The sequence below is a fragment of the Lithobates pipiens genome, unplaced genomic scaffold (genome assembly GCF_037356315.1).
Source record: "Lithobates pipiens isolate NorthernLeopardFrog02 unplaced genomic scaffold, aLitPip1_a1.2 Scaffold_35, whole genome shotgun sequence".
In the NCBI taxonomy this organism is placed as follows: Eukaryota; Metazoa; Chordata; class Amphibia; order Anura; family Ranidae; genus Lithobates; species Lithobates pipiens.
The window spans coordinates 17,376,090-17,392,261 of record NW_027507811.1 but is presented as its reverse complement, the minus strand read 5'-3'; the positions used below and the strand labels follow the sequence as shown (position 1 = coordinate 17,392,261).

The 16,172-nt window shown below is 44.8% G+C and overlaps 1 protein-coding gene across 1 annotated transcript in view; it reads right to left on the bottom strand.

Moving 5' to 3' along the window:
- LOC143955566 (zinc finger MYM-type protein 1-like) overlaps positions 1 to 16,172 on the bottom strand; it is an 89,094-nt gene that overhangs the window by 43,742 nt on the left and 29,180 nt on the right. Inside the window, exons 6-7 of the mRNA XM_077465640.1 lie at positions 3,600 to 3,743; positions 3,119 to 3,260 (exon numbers count right to left, since the gene is read on the bottom strand). Of these exons, the coding sequence (XP_077321766.1) occupies positions 3,119 to 3,260; positions 3,600 to 3,743 (286 nt within the window). The remainder of the gene's footprint in view (positions 1 to 3,118; positions 3,261 to 3,599; positions 3,744 to 16,172) is intronic.

Genomic DNA, 16,172 nt, shown 5'->3' with positions numbered 1-16,172 from the left:
CACACAAAAACACAAAAAAACCCGCTCTGTTTCTATGTCTATAGAAGGCAGGGTCTCGCTCACAAATAATGAGACTCTCTCTCCTAAACTTAAAAGATCTAACAACTAGCGAGCAAGAAAGACTAAACGGTTTGTGGCAAACCCACACCACCTAGTGGCGAGAGATATTAAGTGCCAGTCCTTTCCTTGAGATAAGTACTGTGGCCCGTGGAAGATCTTGACACGGAGCTTGTTTAGAAACCGAAACATCTAAATAACTACCCCACAGTCCTTGTATTCAAGTAAAAAGGAAGAAAAAAGGAAAAAACTCTTTTGAGGCAAGAAAAACAGTTCCGGTAGCTCTTTTACCAGTAAAACCTCTGGCCTGGCAGAGTCAATGCTTTCCCCTGCGCATCTACTGTGGTTATGAAGTAGACCACGTTGTCTCTTCCTGGCTGGCAGATCACAACCTTGTCCACGTAAATATGCCTCCCGTGTTGGAGGCAGCCGATAAAACGCTCATACATATCCAGGGCAAACACTTTCTTCTTGAAAGGTTTTGGAACTTTAAGGTAGTCCCAAACATCGCTAGCATACCATTCCTCACAGTTTTTCTCAATCACCTCCATAATTTCTTTGGGCACATACGGAAACTCTAGTCCATACTCTGTCGCCGCCCGTTTGTTATGCAGCCGCTGGGACCGTGCGAGTCTGGGCAGAGCTTTAGCACTTCCATCCCCGGGAGGCACACAAGAGTTTGGGGACTTGCCCACCAGGGCAGAAGAGGTTTTCTTTGGCACAGGCAAATTCGCAGGTTTAGGCAAAGTCAAATCTGTGGTGGTCGGGGTTTCCGCCCATGGCGATACACTCCCCGAATTTAGGGTCAACCAGCCGGAGATACTGCATGTTGCGGCAACATCATCCGTGTTGGCCCAAAGCATCTGCTGAGACATTGTCTCAAGAAGGTCATCATCTCCAGCATCAGAGAGAGAGTCTAGTTCTGAATCTCTGAACTCCTCCACTGGCAGGTAATTTGTCACAGTCCCGCCCAACACAATGGCCCCAGATTTCTCACCGGTAGTGTTGGCAGACTTCTCTGGAACGATCTCCCTCTTCCGAACCGGTTCAAGTGAACTCTGAGATGGTCCTCGACTACGGCTGCAGGAGACCTTGACATGGCCCACTTTGTCCAAAGCAGGCATGGTAGTTGTGGTGATGGTGGACGAAGCGGTGTCCATGACATCCGGAGTAGTTCCTCCGACAGTAGCAGTAGTAGCATCTCCCTCCGGGATGCTGACAGCAACAGACATATTGTAGCGGTGGTAGGCCTCACCAAAGGAGTATAGACAGCAGACTCCTCAGTGGCCACGCCCATGGCCCAGTTCATGTGGTAGGCCTTCGGTGGCACGACGGGCTGTTCCACCTTGAAGAGATACTCTCCACATCGGAGACAGCGAACGAAAGGCCGGGAACTTGTGACCAGTCCCTCGCACTTTCCACAAAGCATCCCAAGGGCCTCAATGTCTCCCGATGTATACAGGATAAAATGCCCCTGAGTTGCCAGGCGATCTGTATCGGTCAACACAGTCCCTGGGAGTCTCACACTCGTAGGGGTTCCCACAGAAGGCATCCTGGGTCCCATGGTGGACGCCGTTCCCAGAACTCGAAACATTTTTTCTTCTTTTGCTTCCACAATAAAACGCAACCGCCCTTCTCTCTCTCCTACGACACTCTTACATGGTGCCTCATGTAGGGAAAGAAAATAGGCAAAGCTCCTCCCACTGGCTCCTCTGGTCACACAACTCGTGGGCTTTTTCCAACTCCGCCCACAGTTTACGTGCCAACAGTGGATGTCAATCATTTTTCACAGAAATGGTGCAGTCCAAAAAAATAAATGTAACCCTCTATCCTGTAGTTACCACGTGTACAGTTCTCTTTGGTTGGGAGAGGTAAAAGGTAAATATCCCAGACGAGCCCCCACGTGTAGCACTGACCCCCGAAGGCGCGGCTGGTTTTATTGGGCTTACCGTTACCTTCTTGACCTCGTGTACGTCTAGGGGTTTCCCGAGGTAGATGGCCCAAAGAACAGCAGAAACTGACACTGGATCCACTTTAGGGATATTTATTTGACAACAAGTAGACATTACAGTCTCTCAATGAAGGATAGAGGGTTGGGTAGGAAGTTCAGGTACTCTTGGAACTGCAAAAAATAGGAAGTCTCTCACTATAGAAATCCAGAGAATTACTGCTCACAACTGTATTCTCACAGCTACCGGATAGACCTCCTCTCACTAGGCCTAGCAGCCGACAGAGTGTTTAACTAAAGCAAAGTCTCTGCCACAGACTTGCATGTAGAACACTTGTGAATGAAGTCTCTGCCACAGACTTGAATGTAAGTGAAGGACCTAGGTAAATTTAGAGAGCTATCATACGGTACCAGTATCTCGCAGCCGGTCTGGCGATACCATATGAGTGTAGGTTCACTTGGTGTCTTTCAACTGAGCTTTCAGGCTCTTTCTGAGAAGCCAGCCTTATGCGTGGCCTTCTCCCGAAGAGTCCTCCCCTGAGTTGCTTCTCCAGTTGCTGGGCTTCTCCACAGATGAGACGGCACCGGACCACCTTTGAATCTTCCTCCCTGTTACTTTGCCTCATGCTAGCCAGCCCCAAGACTCTGAATTGTATGGATCCGCACCCCAGGCCATGACGGCCATGGGGCTGGTCAGGAAGACCAAGACCAGACAGAAAGATCTTCTGGAACAGAACCCAGAAGCATGTGAGGTCAGTACCTTAAGTACCCTCTCCCAGAATGCACAGCAAGATGGCACTCCCACTGGGCTGGTTCTGAGAAAGAATGGCACTCAATACTGCGTTCTCACACTTGCCAGTGGTGACAGCGACACCTGTGGCCAAGCAGAATCCAATGCAATCCAGCTAGACTGGTACTGAAACCATAATTTGGTATAATTGACCCTAAAAACCAACTGTGGTCTTAGGAATTTTAAATAGAAAAAACACATAGTGTGTGCTCTTCAGGAGCCGGCGCTACAATTATCTAATGTTTTTTTCTTAAACTACAATCTTTATACTCAGAAGTAAAATGAGACTGTGACCTGTTTTCTCCATAGTGTCTGTTACCTACCTGTGTCAATAGCTAGAGAAATCTCTTCCTGTTCACTTTTCATAATCATCCCGACCTCCTCCGTGAATGGCTGATCACCCCCCACATACGTCTCTACTTCTTGTTTCTTGTTTACAGCTTTTATATTAATCCGTTCTTCACCCTACACCAAAAATAATATAAAATATCTATTAAAGTCAACTCAAGGCAGACATAAAGGATACAAATGACACGTCATTCAGTATGTTCCCTCCATTGGAAGAACACAAGGATGAAGAGGACCAGCAATGTGTCTGGGCTTAAGACCCACAGAGGAAAGGAATATATATTAAAAAATAAAAATGGGGATGAAAAATGTAGGGCGCTCAAAGTAGCTAGAAGTGGGGATGGGGGATGGGTAACAAAGGCTGTACTTCAGATGTTGAAGTAAAACAAGAGAGTACACAGAAGAACGTCATCTCATGGCTTAGAATATATATTTAGGTCTAGATGCCCCACCTACCTGATGATGGTGGGGGATGATGTGATCTTCCTGTGTGGAATCCCGGGAATACAGAGGATCTCCCTCCTCCATAGACTGCGGATCCCCGGACTTCTCTTCTTTTTCTACCTTAACCTCAACTTTGATGTCTTTCAGTTGTTCTCCCTAAACCCCAAATATGATAAAACAGATTTATAAAAGGAAACAAGAGATGAAATAAAAGAATGTTATTTCGAAGCGTAGAATTCTACAATGTATTTGTTCTAGTTGCTCAGTCCCACCTACCTGATGATGGTGGGGGATGGTGTGATCTTCCTGTGTGGAATCCCGGGAATACAGAGGACGGGGACATCTCTCTGGTGGGTTCCCATTACTGGATCCATCTGTAGGAAACACACACACTGACTGACTACATTGTTTCTATGTGTTTATCAGATGATGGGGGATCTAGGTGGAGCCTCCGTACTGCTCTCTCCTTTACAATAAAGTCTCCTCTTACCCGGTGATGTGAGGGGCGGCTGATTGTCCATCATGACGTCCTTGTAGAGATCCTTGTGTCCTTCTAAATAAATGAATATTATTACTTCCTCTGCTGTCAGTTCCAACAATGTTTTCTTTTTACTTCCTCACCCCTCACCAAGGATTGTAGATTGCTCTGTGATGTCACAGGAAACATGTGACCAGGAAGCAGGAAATGGAGGACGGGAAAGTGAAGTGAATAGGAGGAGCTGCAAGCAGATCACACGTTATTACCCTGAAGGTCTCTCCCTCCCTCCGTCTTTTATATTATATCCTCTCTGTACCTTTCTCCCTGTATATCTCCCTATATACCTCTCTCTCTCTCTGTATATCTCCCATATACCCCTCTCTCTCTCTGTATATCTCCCTATATACCCCCCTCTCTCTCTGTATATCTCCCTATATACCCCTCTCTCTCTCTCTGTATATCTCCCTATATACCCCTCTCTCTCTGTATATCTCCCTATATACCCCTCTCTCTGTATATCTCCCTATATACCTCTCTCTCTCTGTATATCTCCCTATATACCCCCCTCTCTCTCTCTCTGTATATCTCCCTATATACCCCTCTCTCTCTCTCTGTATATCTCCCTATATACCCCTCTCTCTCTCTCTGTATATCTCCCTATATACCCCTCTCTCTCTGTATATCTCCCAGTATACCCCTCTCTCTCTGTATATCTCCCTATATACCCCTCTCTCTCTCTCTGTATATCTCCCAGTATACCCCTCTCTCTCTCTCTGTATATCTCCCTGTATACCCCTCTCTCTCTCTCTGTATATCTCCCTATATACCCCTCTCTCTCTGTATATCTCCCAGTATACCCCTCTCTCTCTGTATATCTCCCTATATACCCCTCTCTCTCTCTCTGTATATCTCCCTGTATACCCCTCTCTCTCTCTCTGTATATCTCCCTATATACCCCTCTCTCTCTCTCTGTATATCTCCCTATATACCCCTCTCTCTCTCTGTATATCTCCCTGTATACCCCTCTCTCTCTCTGTATATCTCCCTATATACCCCTCTCTCTCTCTCTGTATATCTCCCTGTATACCCCTCTCTCTCTCTGTATATCTCCCTATATACCCCTCTCTCTCTCTGTATATCTCCCTATATACCCCCCTCTCTCTCTGTATATCTCCCTATATACCCCTCTCTCTGTATATCTCCCTGTATACCCCTCTCTCTGTATATCTCTCTGTATACCTCTCTCTCTCTGTATATCTCCCTGTATACTCCTCTGTCTCTCTTCTCTCCCCCCCTTTCTCTCTTCCTTATGCATCTCAATGGCGATTTTCTTATTGACTGCCGCAGAGGCCGTTGGAATAATTTGAGTTGGTTCCTAGTAATAAAATTATGTACTCACACCTGACTGCATCCTAATATTATATTATTACATTGACATATATTTATAGGTAACCTGAGGCAGATATTGTTCTTCTCGTATCTGATCGCTATTGGCGGCTCCCCCCGCACTGCAGATCCACTCACCACTAATGTCCCACTTATGTTATTTATGGATGTATTTGATTGTATAAAATTCTGTGGGTGGCTAGTTAATTATGATTTAAATATTAATATACTGATTAGTATATTTATATTAACTTTAAAGGTTTTTTTTTATAAAACGAATCAAATATTTATTATAAGGAAAATTATGTTAAAATAAGTTTATTGTATCTATCATGTTTGTATTATGTACAGAGTCCAGGGAGGTTCTGTGCTTTTTGATTATGGATATTATGGGTATACACAATTCATCTTTATTTTCATGTAGATCATCAAATTTTTTTTTATATACTAAATGTAATTTTATTTCATTATACAGTATCTTACAAAAGTGAGTACACCCCTCACATTTTTGTAAATATTTTATTATATCTTTTTTTCATGTGACAACACTGAAGAAATGACACTTTGCTACAATGTAAGGTAGTGTACAGAAAAGAAAATGGGGAGAAGGAACAAGCCTGGAGACTTTTTACAGAAAAATTCATATAATTGACATATAGATAAAATTGTATATAATTTTATTACAACGATAAAACATGCTAAAAATTATTTTAAAAATGGTTCCTTGTTAATATTATTTGTTGTATTCAAGACATACACACACACTACCACTCAACATGTTTTGCTTTAATAAGCTTCTTCAGGAGAATCAGGTGTGTTGTAATGTATACTATGGATAACAATGAGAACAAGAAATACATTTGTTTGTAATATGTATGCACAAACCTGTATGTACTATGACAATTACCAACGACTCCTTGTTGTATCATACTTGTCTTTTCCATAATAAAGCAAAACTTTTAACCATGAAAAAAAAAAAAATCACACCTTTAATGTAATAGAAAAAAAAAGTACAGATCAGGAACATAGTCAAAACATAAGCCAGGGTTAGGAAGCCAAAACCGGTAATCAGACGAGCCAGTAATCAGGAAGCCAGAGATCAGCGTAGTTGGAAGCCAAAGATCAGGAACCAGAAGGGATGTCAGATGGGCAAAGTCTTTAACGGGAAATCAGCAGAGACACTCAGGATATGTTAAATAAGGTGAAGGCATGAAAGACATGAACAAGGCAGTATAAATATCCAGACGGGGCTGGCTGTAGGCTGGACTGATGAGGCAGGTAATGGTAACCAGGTGAGCCACTGTGGAAACAATGATTGGCTGGTAATTAACCGACAGCTGAGCAGCCTTGAGCACTGAGAAGAGCTTCTAGAAGCCCAGACCTGACAAAGGGAAGGTCTGCCTGAGAAAGAATGGGAGGATGTACTGGCCCCTTTCCTGACTGCAGATCCTCAACTGGTGAATTGTGATTTGGTCTCAGAGTCAGCATGGGACTATACATTGGTAAAGGCAGAAATACTAGTCAGGCTGGGAGTGAGTGTTGCTTTGAGGACGAGCCGAGTTCATGGCTGGGGCTTTGACAGGGCTAAGCCTGCCTGTGTGCAGCTGTATCATCTAATGCAGGGGGTCTCCAAACTTTTCAAAGGGCCAGTTTTATTGTCCTACAGACATTGGGGGGCCGGATTTGGGCCAGCAGTAAGAATAAATATGGTCTCAGGTTTGGTGGTCAATAGGAGGAGGACTACTGCCCCTCTTAGTAGGCGAAATAGAATCCAATGATTGGTATTGGTGGAAGAAATACTTCCCCATTGTTGGTGTCAGTGAGAGGAATAGTCCCCCAAGGGCCGGAGAAAGGAGGCACCTGTTCCATGAGGTCAGGACTCTGTGCAGGCCAGTCAAGTTCCTCCATCCCAAACTCGCTCATCCATGTCTTTATGGACCTTGCTTTGTACATTGGTCCAAATCATTTGGTGGAGGGGGGATTATGGTGTTTTAAGGGGTTGGGGTTGGCTCCTTAGTTCCAGTGAAGGAAACGCGTAAGCCATCAGCATACAAAAACATTTTGGAAAATTCCATGCTCCCAACATTCTGGGAACAGTTTGGGGACGGCCCCTTCCTGTTCCAACATGACTGCCCACCAGTGAACAAAGCAAGGTCCATAAAGACATGGATGAGTGAGTTTGGGGTGGAGGAACTTGACTGGCCTGTGCAGAGTCCTGACCTCAACCTGATAGAACACTTTTGGGATGAATTAGAGCGGAGACTGTGAGCCAGGCCTTCTCGCCCAACATCAGTGCCTGACCTCACAAATGCTCTTCTGGAAGAATGGTCAAACATTCCCATAGACACTCCTAAACCTTGTGGACGGCCTTCCCAGAAGAGTTGAAGCTGTTATAGCTGCAAAGGGAGGGCCAACTCAATATTGAACAGACATCCACCAGCCTCTCTGACCAGCTGCTTAATAAACAAGTACCCGCCCTCTACTATTAACCCGCTCCTAAACCTGCACCAGGCTGACTCGTCTACAACAGAGCTCTTCATACTATGACCCTCCAGATGTTCAGGAACTACAATTCCCACCATGCCTAGTCATGTCTGTGAATGTCAGAATATTACAATGCCTCATGGGACGTGTAGTTCTGCAACAGCTGGAGGGCCGAAGTGTGGAGATCCCTGATCTACAACATCAATAAGGAAGCTCACTCCTATGAATTCCCTGGTGTTGCAAAAGGTTTCCTTTCCGAGTGAAAGATTTCCCGCACTCTGAACACGAAAAAGGACGTTCACTCTGATGTTCAACAAGATTATTTTTCCTAATCAAAGATTTCCTACACTGAACATGATTATGGGCGCTTACCTGTGTGAATTTTCTGATGTTTAACAAGGTATATTTTCTGAATGAAAGATTTCCCACACTCTGAACATGAATAAGCATACTCACCTGTGTGAATTCTCTGATGTGTAACAAGATTTCCTCTTTGATTGAAAGATTTCCCGCACACCAAACATGAATAAGGACGCTCACCTGTGTGAACTCTCTGATGTTTAACAAGAGGTCCTTTTTCAGGGAAAGATTTCCCGCACTCTGAACATGAATAAGGACGCTCACCTGTGTGAATTCTTCGATGTTTAATAAAGTATTCTTTTTCATGGAAAGATTTCCCGCACTCTGAACATGAATAAGGAAGCTCTCCTGTGTGAATTCTAAGATGTTTAACAAGGTGTGCTTTGATAGTGAAAGATTTCCCACACTCTGAACATGAATAAGGACGCTCACCTGTGTGAATTCTCTCATGTGTAACAAGCTGTAGTTTATGATTGAAAGATTTCCCACAAAATGAACAGGAATAAGGATACTCACCTGTATGAATTCTCTGATGTGCAAGAAGGTCTCCTTTCCGAATGAAAGATTTCCCGCACTCTAAACATGAATAAGGTTGCTCACCTGTGTGAATTCTCTGATGTATAACAAAATTTCCTTTTTGAGTGAAAGATTTCCCGCACTCTAAACATGAATAAGGACGCTCACCTGTGTGAGTTCTTTGATGTTTAACAAGGACTCCTTTTTCAGGGAAAGATTTCCCGCACACTAAACATGAATAAGGACGCTCACCTGTGTGAATTCTTTGATGTTTAACAAGGACTGCTTTTTCAGGAAAAGATTTCCCGCACTCTGAACATGAATAAGGACGCTCGCCTATGTGCATTTTAAAATGTTTAACAAGAACTCCTTTCTGAGTGAATGATTTACCGCACTCTGAACATGAAAAAGGACGCTCGCCTGTGTGAGTTCTCTCATGTGTAACAAGCTTTCCTTTATGTTGGAAAGATTTCCCGCACTCTGCACATGAATAAGGCTTGTCACCTGTGTGAATTCTCTGATGTTTAAGAAGGGCTCCTTTTTGGGAGAATGATTTCCCGCACTCTGAACATGAATAAGGACGCTCATCTGTGTGAATTCCAAGATGTGTAACAAGGGATGCTTTATGAGCGAAAGATTTCCCGCACTCTGTACACAAATAGGGAAGCTCACCAGTGTGCTTTTTCTGATGTTGTAAAAGGTTGCTTTTGCGAGTGAAAGATTTCCCGCACTCTGAACAGGGGAATAGATTGTCACCTCGGTGATCTGTCGATGGATCTGCAGTGTGAGATCTTACATGGATATTTCCAATCATAGTATGTGATTGATGAGAAGATTCCCCCTGATCAGAGGGATCCATTGATGTCTCCGGACAGGAAGGTCTGTGATGTATATTTTGTGTATTTGGATTTCCTCCTGGAGGATCCTGTGTGATGACATTATCTTCTGACTTACAATCAGCAGATAATAGAAGACGTCTCTCCGAGGAATTCCTGACATCACATCCATCTGTTGGAAAGAAGTAAAATAAATAGAATAAATCTCAGTAGATGACAAATAAGTGGAGTTTATCTAAATCCAAACCGTTTTTAATCAGTTTTAATCACGATAAGAAAATACTGAGTTTCAATGTTGCCAACCGTCAGTATTTTTCCTGGCAGCCAGTAAAAAAACGGGCACTTTTTTCCTGCCCGTAAATGCCGGTAAGAGAAAAAAAGCTGCCAGTAAAAAAAAAAAAAAAAAAAATGGCTGCGACACTAGGCTCGGAACTGGGCATGCACAGCTCGGGTTTCCGGAGCCGGCTAGGACCTTCTAAATGCCCGCTACAGTGTGTTCAGCTGGTGCCGGCGGGTCTGGCGGAGATGGTGCCTGAAAAAAAAGAAGAGGGGGGAGAATAACTTGATGAGAGAGTCGTGTGATGTCATGGTGCAAGGGAGCCGAGCCGAGCGAAGAGAGCCTCGTGTGCAGGTCTGTGGGACAGGAGCAGGGCAAGCCGGGAGCTGGACTTGGAGGGGACTGAGAGGACTGCCTGGCATGGAGAGAGACTGGCACTGTGTGACCATTCAGGCACTCGGGCACTGCCCGAGGGCCCCCGTGCCACTAAGGGGCCCCATCAGGGTTGCCAGCCTCAATAAAACCGGGGACAGTATGTAAAAAATCTGTGCTTTTTTAACCACTAGAGATTCGCGCTGTCTATTGACGTCATCCCGTGCACGAGCGGCCTGCGCCCCCCCCCCCCGAGGGGCGCACGCGGCGCGCTCTGTGATCAGCGAGTCTACGAGATTCACCTGATCACGGATCCGTGCAAGGGGTCGATCCCGACCTCTTACCACGTGATCAGCTGTCAGCCAATGACAGCTGATCATGTGATAAAAAATTAAAAGTGAATATTCCTACAAACTATAAACACATGATTTAACATCCAAAAGGTGCATTAAATAAAGTGCATTCAAGTGCTCGGGTAGATATAAAATATATCCAAAGTGCACAGATTGCAGTGATAGCAGGATCTGCAGCGTGATTAAAAAACACTCGATAATCTAATATCCAAAAGGTGCAACAAGGAAAAAAATATATATATATAACAATAAAATTTTAAGAAGATTAAATATATTATATAAAGTATATTCCACAGTCCGTATTGAATCATGCACTGAAAAGAATCTTTTTAATTTATGGAGAGAGACTGGCACTGTGTGACCATTCAGGCACTCGGGCACTGCCCGAGGGCCCCCGTGCCACTAAGGGGCCCCATCAGGGTTGCCAGCCTCAATAAAACCGGGGACAGTATGTAAAAAATCTGTGCTTTTTTAACCACTAGAGATTCGCGCTGTCTATTGACGTCATCCCGTGCACGAGCGGCCTGCGCCCCCCCCCCCCCCCGAGGGGCGCACGCGGCGCGCTCTGTGATCAGCGAGTCTACGAGATTCACCTGATCACGGATCCGTGCAAGGGGTCGATCCCGACCTCTTACCACGTGATCAGCTGTCAGCCAATGACAGCTGATCATGTGATAAAAAATTAAAAGTGAATATTCCTACAAACTATAAACACATGATTTAACATCCAAAAGGTGCATTAAATAAAGTGCATTCAAGTGCTCGGGTAGATATAAAATATATCCAAAGTGCACAGATTGCAGTGATAGCAGGATCTGCAGCGTGATTAAAAAACACTCGATAATCTAATATCCAAAAGGTGCAACAAGGAAAAAAATATATATATATAACAATAAAATTATAAGAAGATTAAATATATTATATAAAGTATATTCCACAGTCCGTATTGAATCATGCACTGAAAAGAATCTTTTTAATTTTAATTAACCACTTTCAGACCGGACCATTTTGCTGGTAAATGACCAGAGGTCTTTTTACACTTTGGCACTGCGCTGCTTTAACTGGTAATTGCGCGGTCATGCAATGTTGTACCCAAACAAAATTTGCGTCCTTTTCTTCCCACAAATAGAGCTTTCTTTTGATGGTATTTGATTGCCTCTGCGATTTTTATTTTTTGCGATATAAATGTAAAAAGACCGCAAATTTTGAAAAAAAATGATATTTTCTACTTTTTGTTATTAGAAAAATCCAATAAACTCAATTTTAGTCATACATTTAGGCCAAAATGTATTCAGCCACATGTCTTTGGTAAAAAAAAAGTCAATAATTGTATATTTATTGGTTTGCGCAAAAGTTGTCACATCTACAAACTAAGGTACGTTTTCTGGAATTTACGCAGCTTTTAGTTTACGACTGCCTATCTCATTTCTTGAGGTGCTAAAATGACAGGGCAGTACAAAACCCCCCCAAATGACCCCATTTTGGAAAGTAGACCCCCTAAGGAAATTGATAAGAGGCATGTTGAGCCCATTGAATATTTTATTTTTTTGCCTCAAGCGATTGAATAATGACAAAAAAAAAATTTTTTTTTTTTTTTTACACAAAGTTGTCACTAAATGATATATTGCTCACACATGCTATGGGCGTATGTGAAATGACACCCCAAAATAAATTCTGCTGCTTCTCCTGAGTACGGGGATACCACATATGTGGGACTTTTTGGGAGCCTAGCCGCGTACAGGGCCCCGAAAACCAAGCACCGCCTTCAGGCTTTCTAAGGGCGTAAATTTTTGATTTCACGCCTCACTACCTATTACAGTTTTGAAGGCCATAAAATGCCAAGATGGCACAAAACCCCCACAAATGACCCCATTTTAGAAAGTAGACACCCCAAGCTATTTGCTGAGAGGCATGTTGAGTCCATGGAATATTTTATATTTTGCCACAAGTTGCGGGAAAATTACAAACTTTTTTTTTTTTTCACAAAGTTGTCACTAAATGATATATTGCTCACGCATGCCATGGGCATATGTGAAATGACACCCCAAAATAAATTCTGCTGCTTCTCCTGAGTACGGGGATACCACATATGTGGGACTTTTTGGGAGCCTAGCCGCGTACGGGGCCCCAAAAACCAAGCACCGCCTTCAGGCTTTCTAAGGGCGTTACAGTTTTGAAGGCCATAAAATGCCAAGATGGCACAAACCCCCCCCCCCAAATGACCCCATTTTAGAAAGTAGACACCCCTAAATTTAGGGGTACACTAGTGAGACTAGGTAATAAATGGCGGGTGCCCTGAAACTATAAAAAAATAACTAACCAACCAGCGTCACCTGTAACAGTTATATGGTGATCACTGGTGAAAGGGTTAACTAGGGGGCAATCAGGGGGCTTTATGCGGTAGTATATGGGGGTCCCTGGCGCTATAAAAAGCTGCGGCGAACCTAAATACCTACCTGCCTAACTAGCGTCACCTGTGACACTAATACAGCGATCAGAAAAACGATCGCTTATTAGGCTGGGTTCACACTGGAGCGATGCGGGAACGCCACGAATGCGCGGCGGGTTCCCGCATCGCATGCCTCCCGGCGGCAGTTCACACTGCCCTATGCGAACTGCTGGGAGTGTCAGTGAAATGTTAATGACACCCCCAGATCAGTTCGCATATCGCAGTGCGATCTGCAAACTTGGATCGCATGGTGTGAACACCCATGCGATCCGATTCTGCTGCGGACCAAAAAAAGGGTCCCGTGCGAGTTTGCGGCGGGTGCGGCGGGTGCGACACGAATTCAGCCATACTATCTGTATAGCTGAACTCGAATCGCACAGAGATCGGATGTGATTTGCACTGCAGTGCGGTGCGAATCACATCCGTTCTCATAAACCGCTGCAATGTGAACCCAGCCTTAGTGACACTGGCGACGGGGGGTGATCACGGGGTTAAACCTTTATTGGGGGGGTTAGGGGGGTACCTTAGAACTAAAGGGGGCTAACCCTAACTGCCCTAACAGTTATTAGTCACAAATGACACCTGCCGGGTGATCAGGGGGTTAAACCTTTATTAGGTAATAAATGGCGGGTGCCCTGAAACTATAAAAAAATAACTAACCAACCAGCGTCACCTGTAACAGTTATATGGTGATCACTGGTGAAAGGGTTAACTAGGGGGCAATCAGGGGGCTTTATGCGGTAGTATATGGGGGTCCCTAGCGCTATAAAAAGCTGCGGCGAACCTAAATACCTACCTGCCTAACTAGCGTCACCTGTGACACTAATACGGCGATCAGAAAAATGATCGCTTATTAGGCTGGGTTCACACTGGAGCGATGCGGAAACGCCGCGAATCCGCGGCGGGTTCCCGCATCGCATGCCTCCCGGCGGCAGTTCACACTGCCCTATGCGAACTGCTGGGAGTGTCAGTGAAATGTTACTGACACCCCCAGATCAGTTCGCATATCGCAGTGCGATCTGCAAACTCGGATCGCATGGTGTGAACACCCATGCGATCCGATTCTGCTGCGGGCCAAAAAAAGGGTCCCGTGCGAATTTGCGGCGGGTGCGGCGGGTGTGGCGGGTGCGGCGGGTGCGGCGAATGGCTGAACTCGAATCGCACAGAGATCGGATGTGATTTGCACTGCAGTGCGGTGCGAATCACATTCGTTCTCATAAACCGCTGCAATGTGAACCCAGCCTTAGTGACACTGGCGACGGGGGGTGATCACGGGGTTAAACCTTTATTGGGGGGGTTAGGGGGGTACATTAGAACTAAAGGGGGCTAACCCTAACTGCCCTAACAGTTATTACAGTCACAAATGACACCAATGCAAAAAAAAAAAAAAAAAAAAAAAAATGACATTGGTGTCACTGTGACTGGGGGGGCAGGGGTAATTGGGGGGGTGATCGGGGGGTAAAGGGGGGGTGTGAGTGTGCCTGGCATGTTCTACTGTGTGTGGGATGTGTTGGTGCAACTCACTGATCCGCTCTCCTCCGTGTCGGAACGAAAAATACCGACACGGAGGAGAGAATACATCACTTCCTCTCCTGTGTTTACATTACAGGAGAGGAAGTGATGTCACCGGGGATTTCCATTCGTCGGGAGCGATCGCGAGGGGGTGGCCATGAATGAATGGCCGTCCCCTCGTCCGGGATCGCTCCCGAACGAAAACCGACCGCCGCAGGCACCGGGTGGGGGCCCGATCGGGCCCCCGACCCGCGGGAGGCAAATCACGTACATGTACGTGCTTATGCCTGCCCGTGCCATTCTGCCGACGTACATCGGCGTGAGGCGGTCGGCAAGTGGTTAAATCTATTTAATCTTTTTATAATTTTATTGTTATATATATTTTTCTCATTCACGGGATTACCAGATATTTGCACACAGAGTGGATTATTCTTTTTCAGTGCATGATTCAATACGGACTGTGGAATATACTTTATATAATTTATTTAATCTTCTTATAATTTTATTGTTATATATATATATTTTTTTCCTTGTTGCACCTTTTGGATATTAGATTATCGAGTGTTTTTTAATCACGCTGCAGATCCTGCTATCACTGCAATCTGTGCACTTTGGATATATTTTATATCTACCCGAGCACTTGAATGCACTTTATTTAATGCACCTTTTGGATGTTAAATCATGTGTTTATAGTTTGTAGGAATATTCACTTTTAATTTTTTGTACATTGTGTACTTCACATATTTATTGCTATATTTAATTAAGGAGCGCAACACCACTTTCATACAGTTGTTTTTTACTCACTCAGGGGAGGGTTTGAACCCCTGTCGGTGCTTTGCTGCAACCATAATCTTTTTTGTTTGTGTACTTTCCTTTTTCTATAATTACTGTGGCGCGAGGGTAATCTTTCTTTACATATGATCATGTGATACAACGGAGCCGGTAATCGGCTAGTATTCCTCCTCGCGCTGACAGCGCAAGGAGAAAAAAAAAAAGAGCCGATCACCCGCAGCCATGATCGGGACATCAGTCCCGATCACGGCCAGCTTACCAGTGCCCACCTGCCCCCTGCCAGTGCCACCTCAGGAATAAATAAGTGCCCCCCATCAGTGCCACCCATCAGTGCCCACAGTGCCAACCATCAGTGCCCACAGTGCCAACCATCAGTGCCCACAATCTGCCTCAACAGTGCTGCACCCCAGTGCCACATATCCATGCCCATCAGTGTCATCTACCAGTGCCCATCAGTGCCCAGCAGTGCCACCTATCAGTCCCATCTATCAGTGGTACCTATCAGTGCCCCTTAGTGCCACCCATCCGTGGCACCTTATCTGTGCCCATCTTTGCCCATCAGTGCCGCCTTATCTGTGCCCATCAGTACTGCCTTATCTGTGCCTATCGGTGCCACCTTATCTGTGTCTATTAGTGCCGCCTTAACTATGCCTATCAGTGCCGCCTCATCAGCGCACTTCAATGAAGGAGAAAAATGACCTGTTTGCAAAATTTTATAACAAACTATTAAACATGATTTTCAATTTTTTTTGCATCTTTTTTTGTTTGTT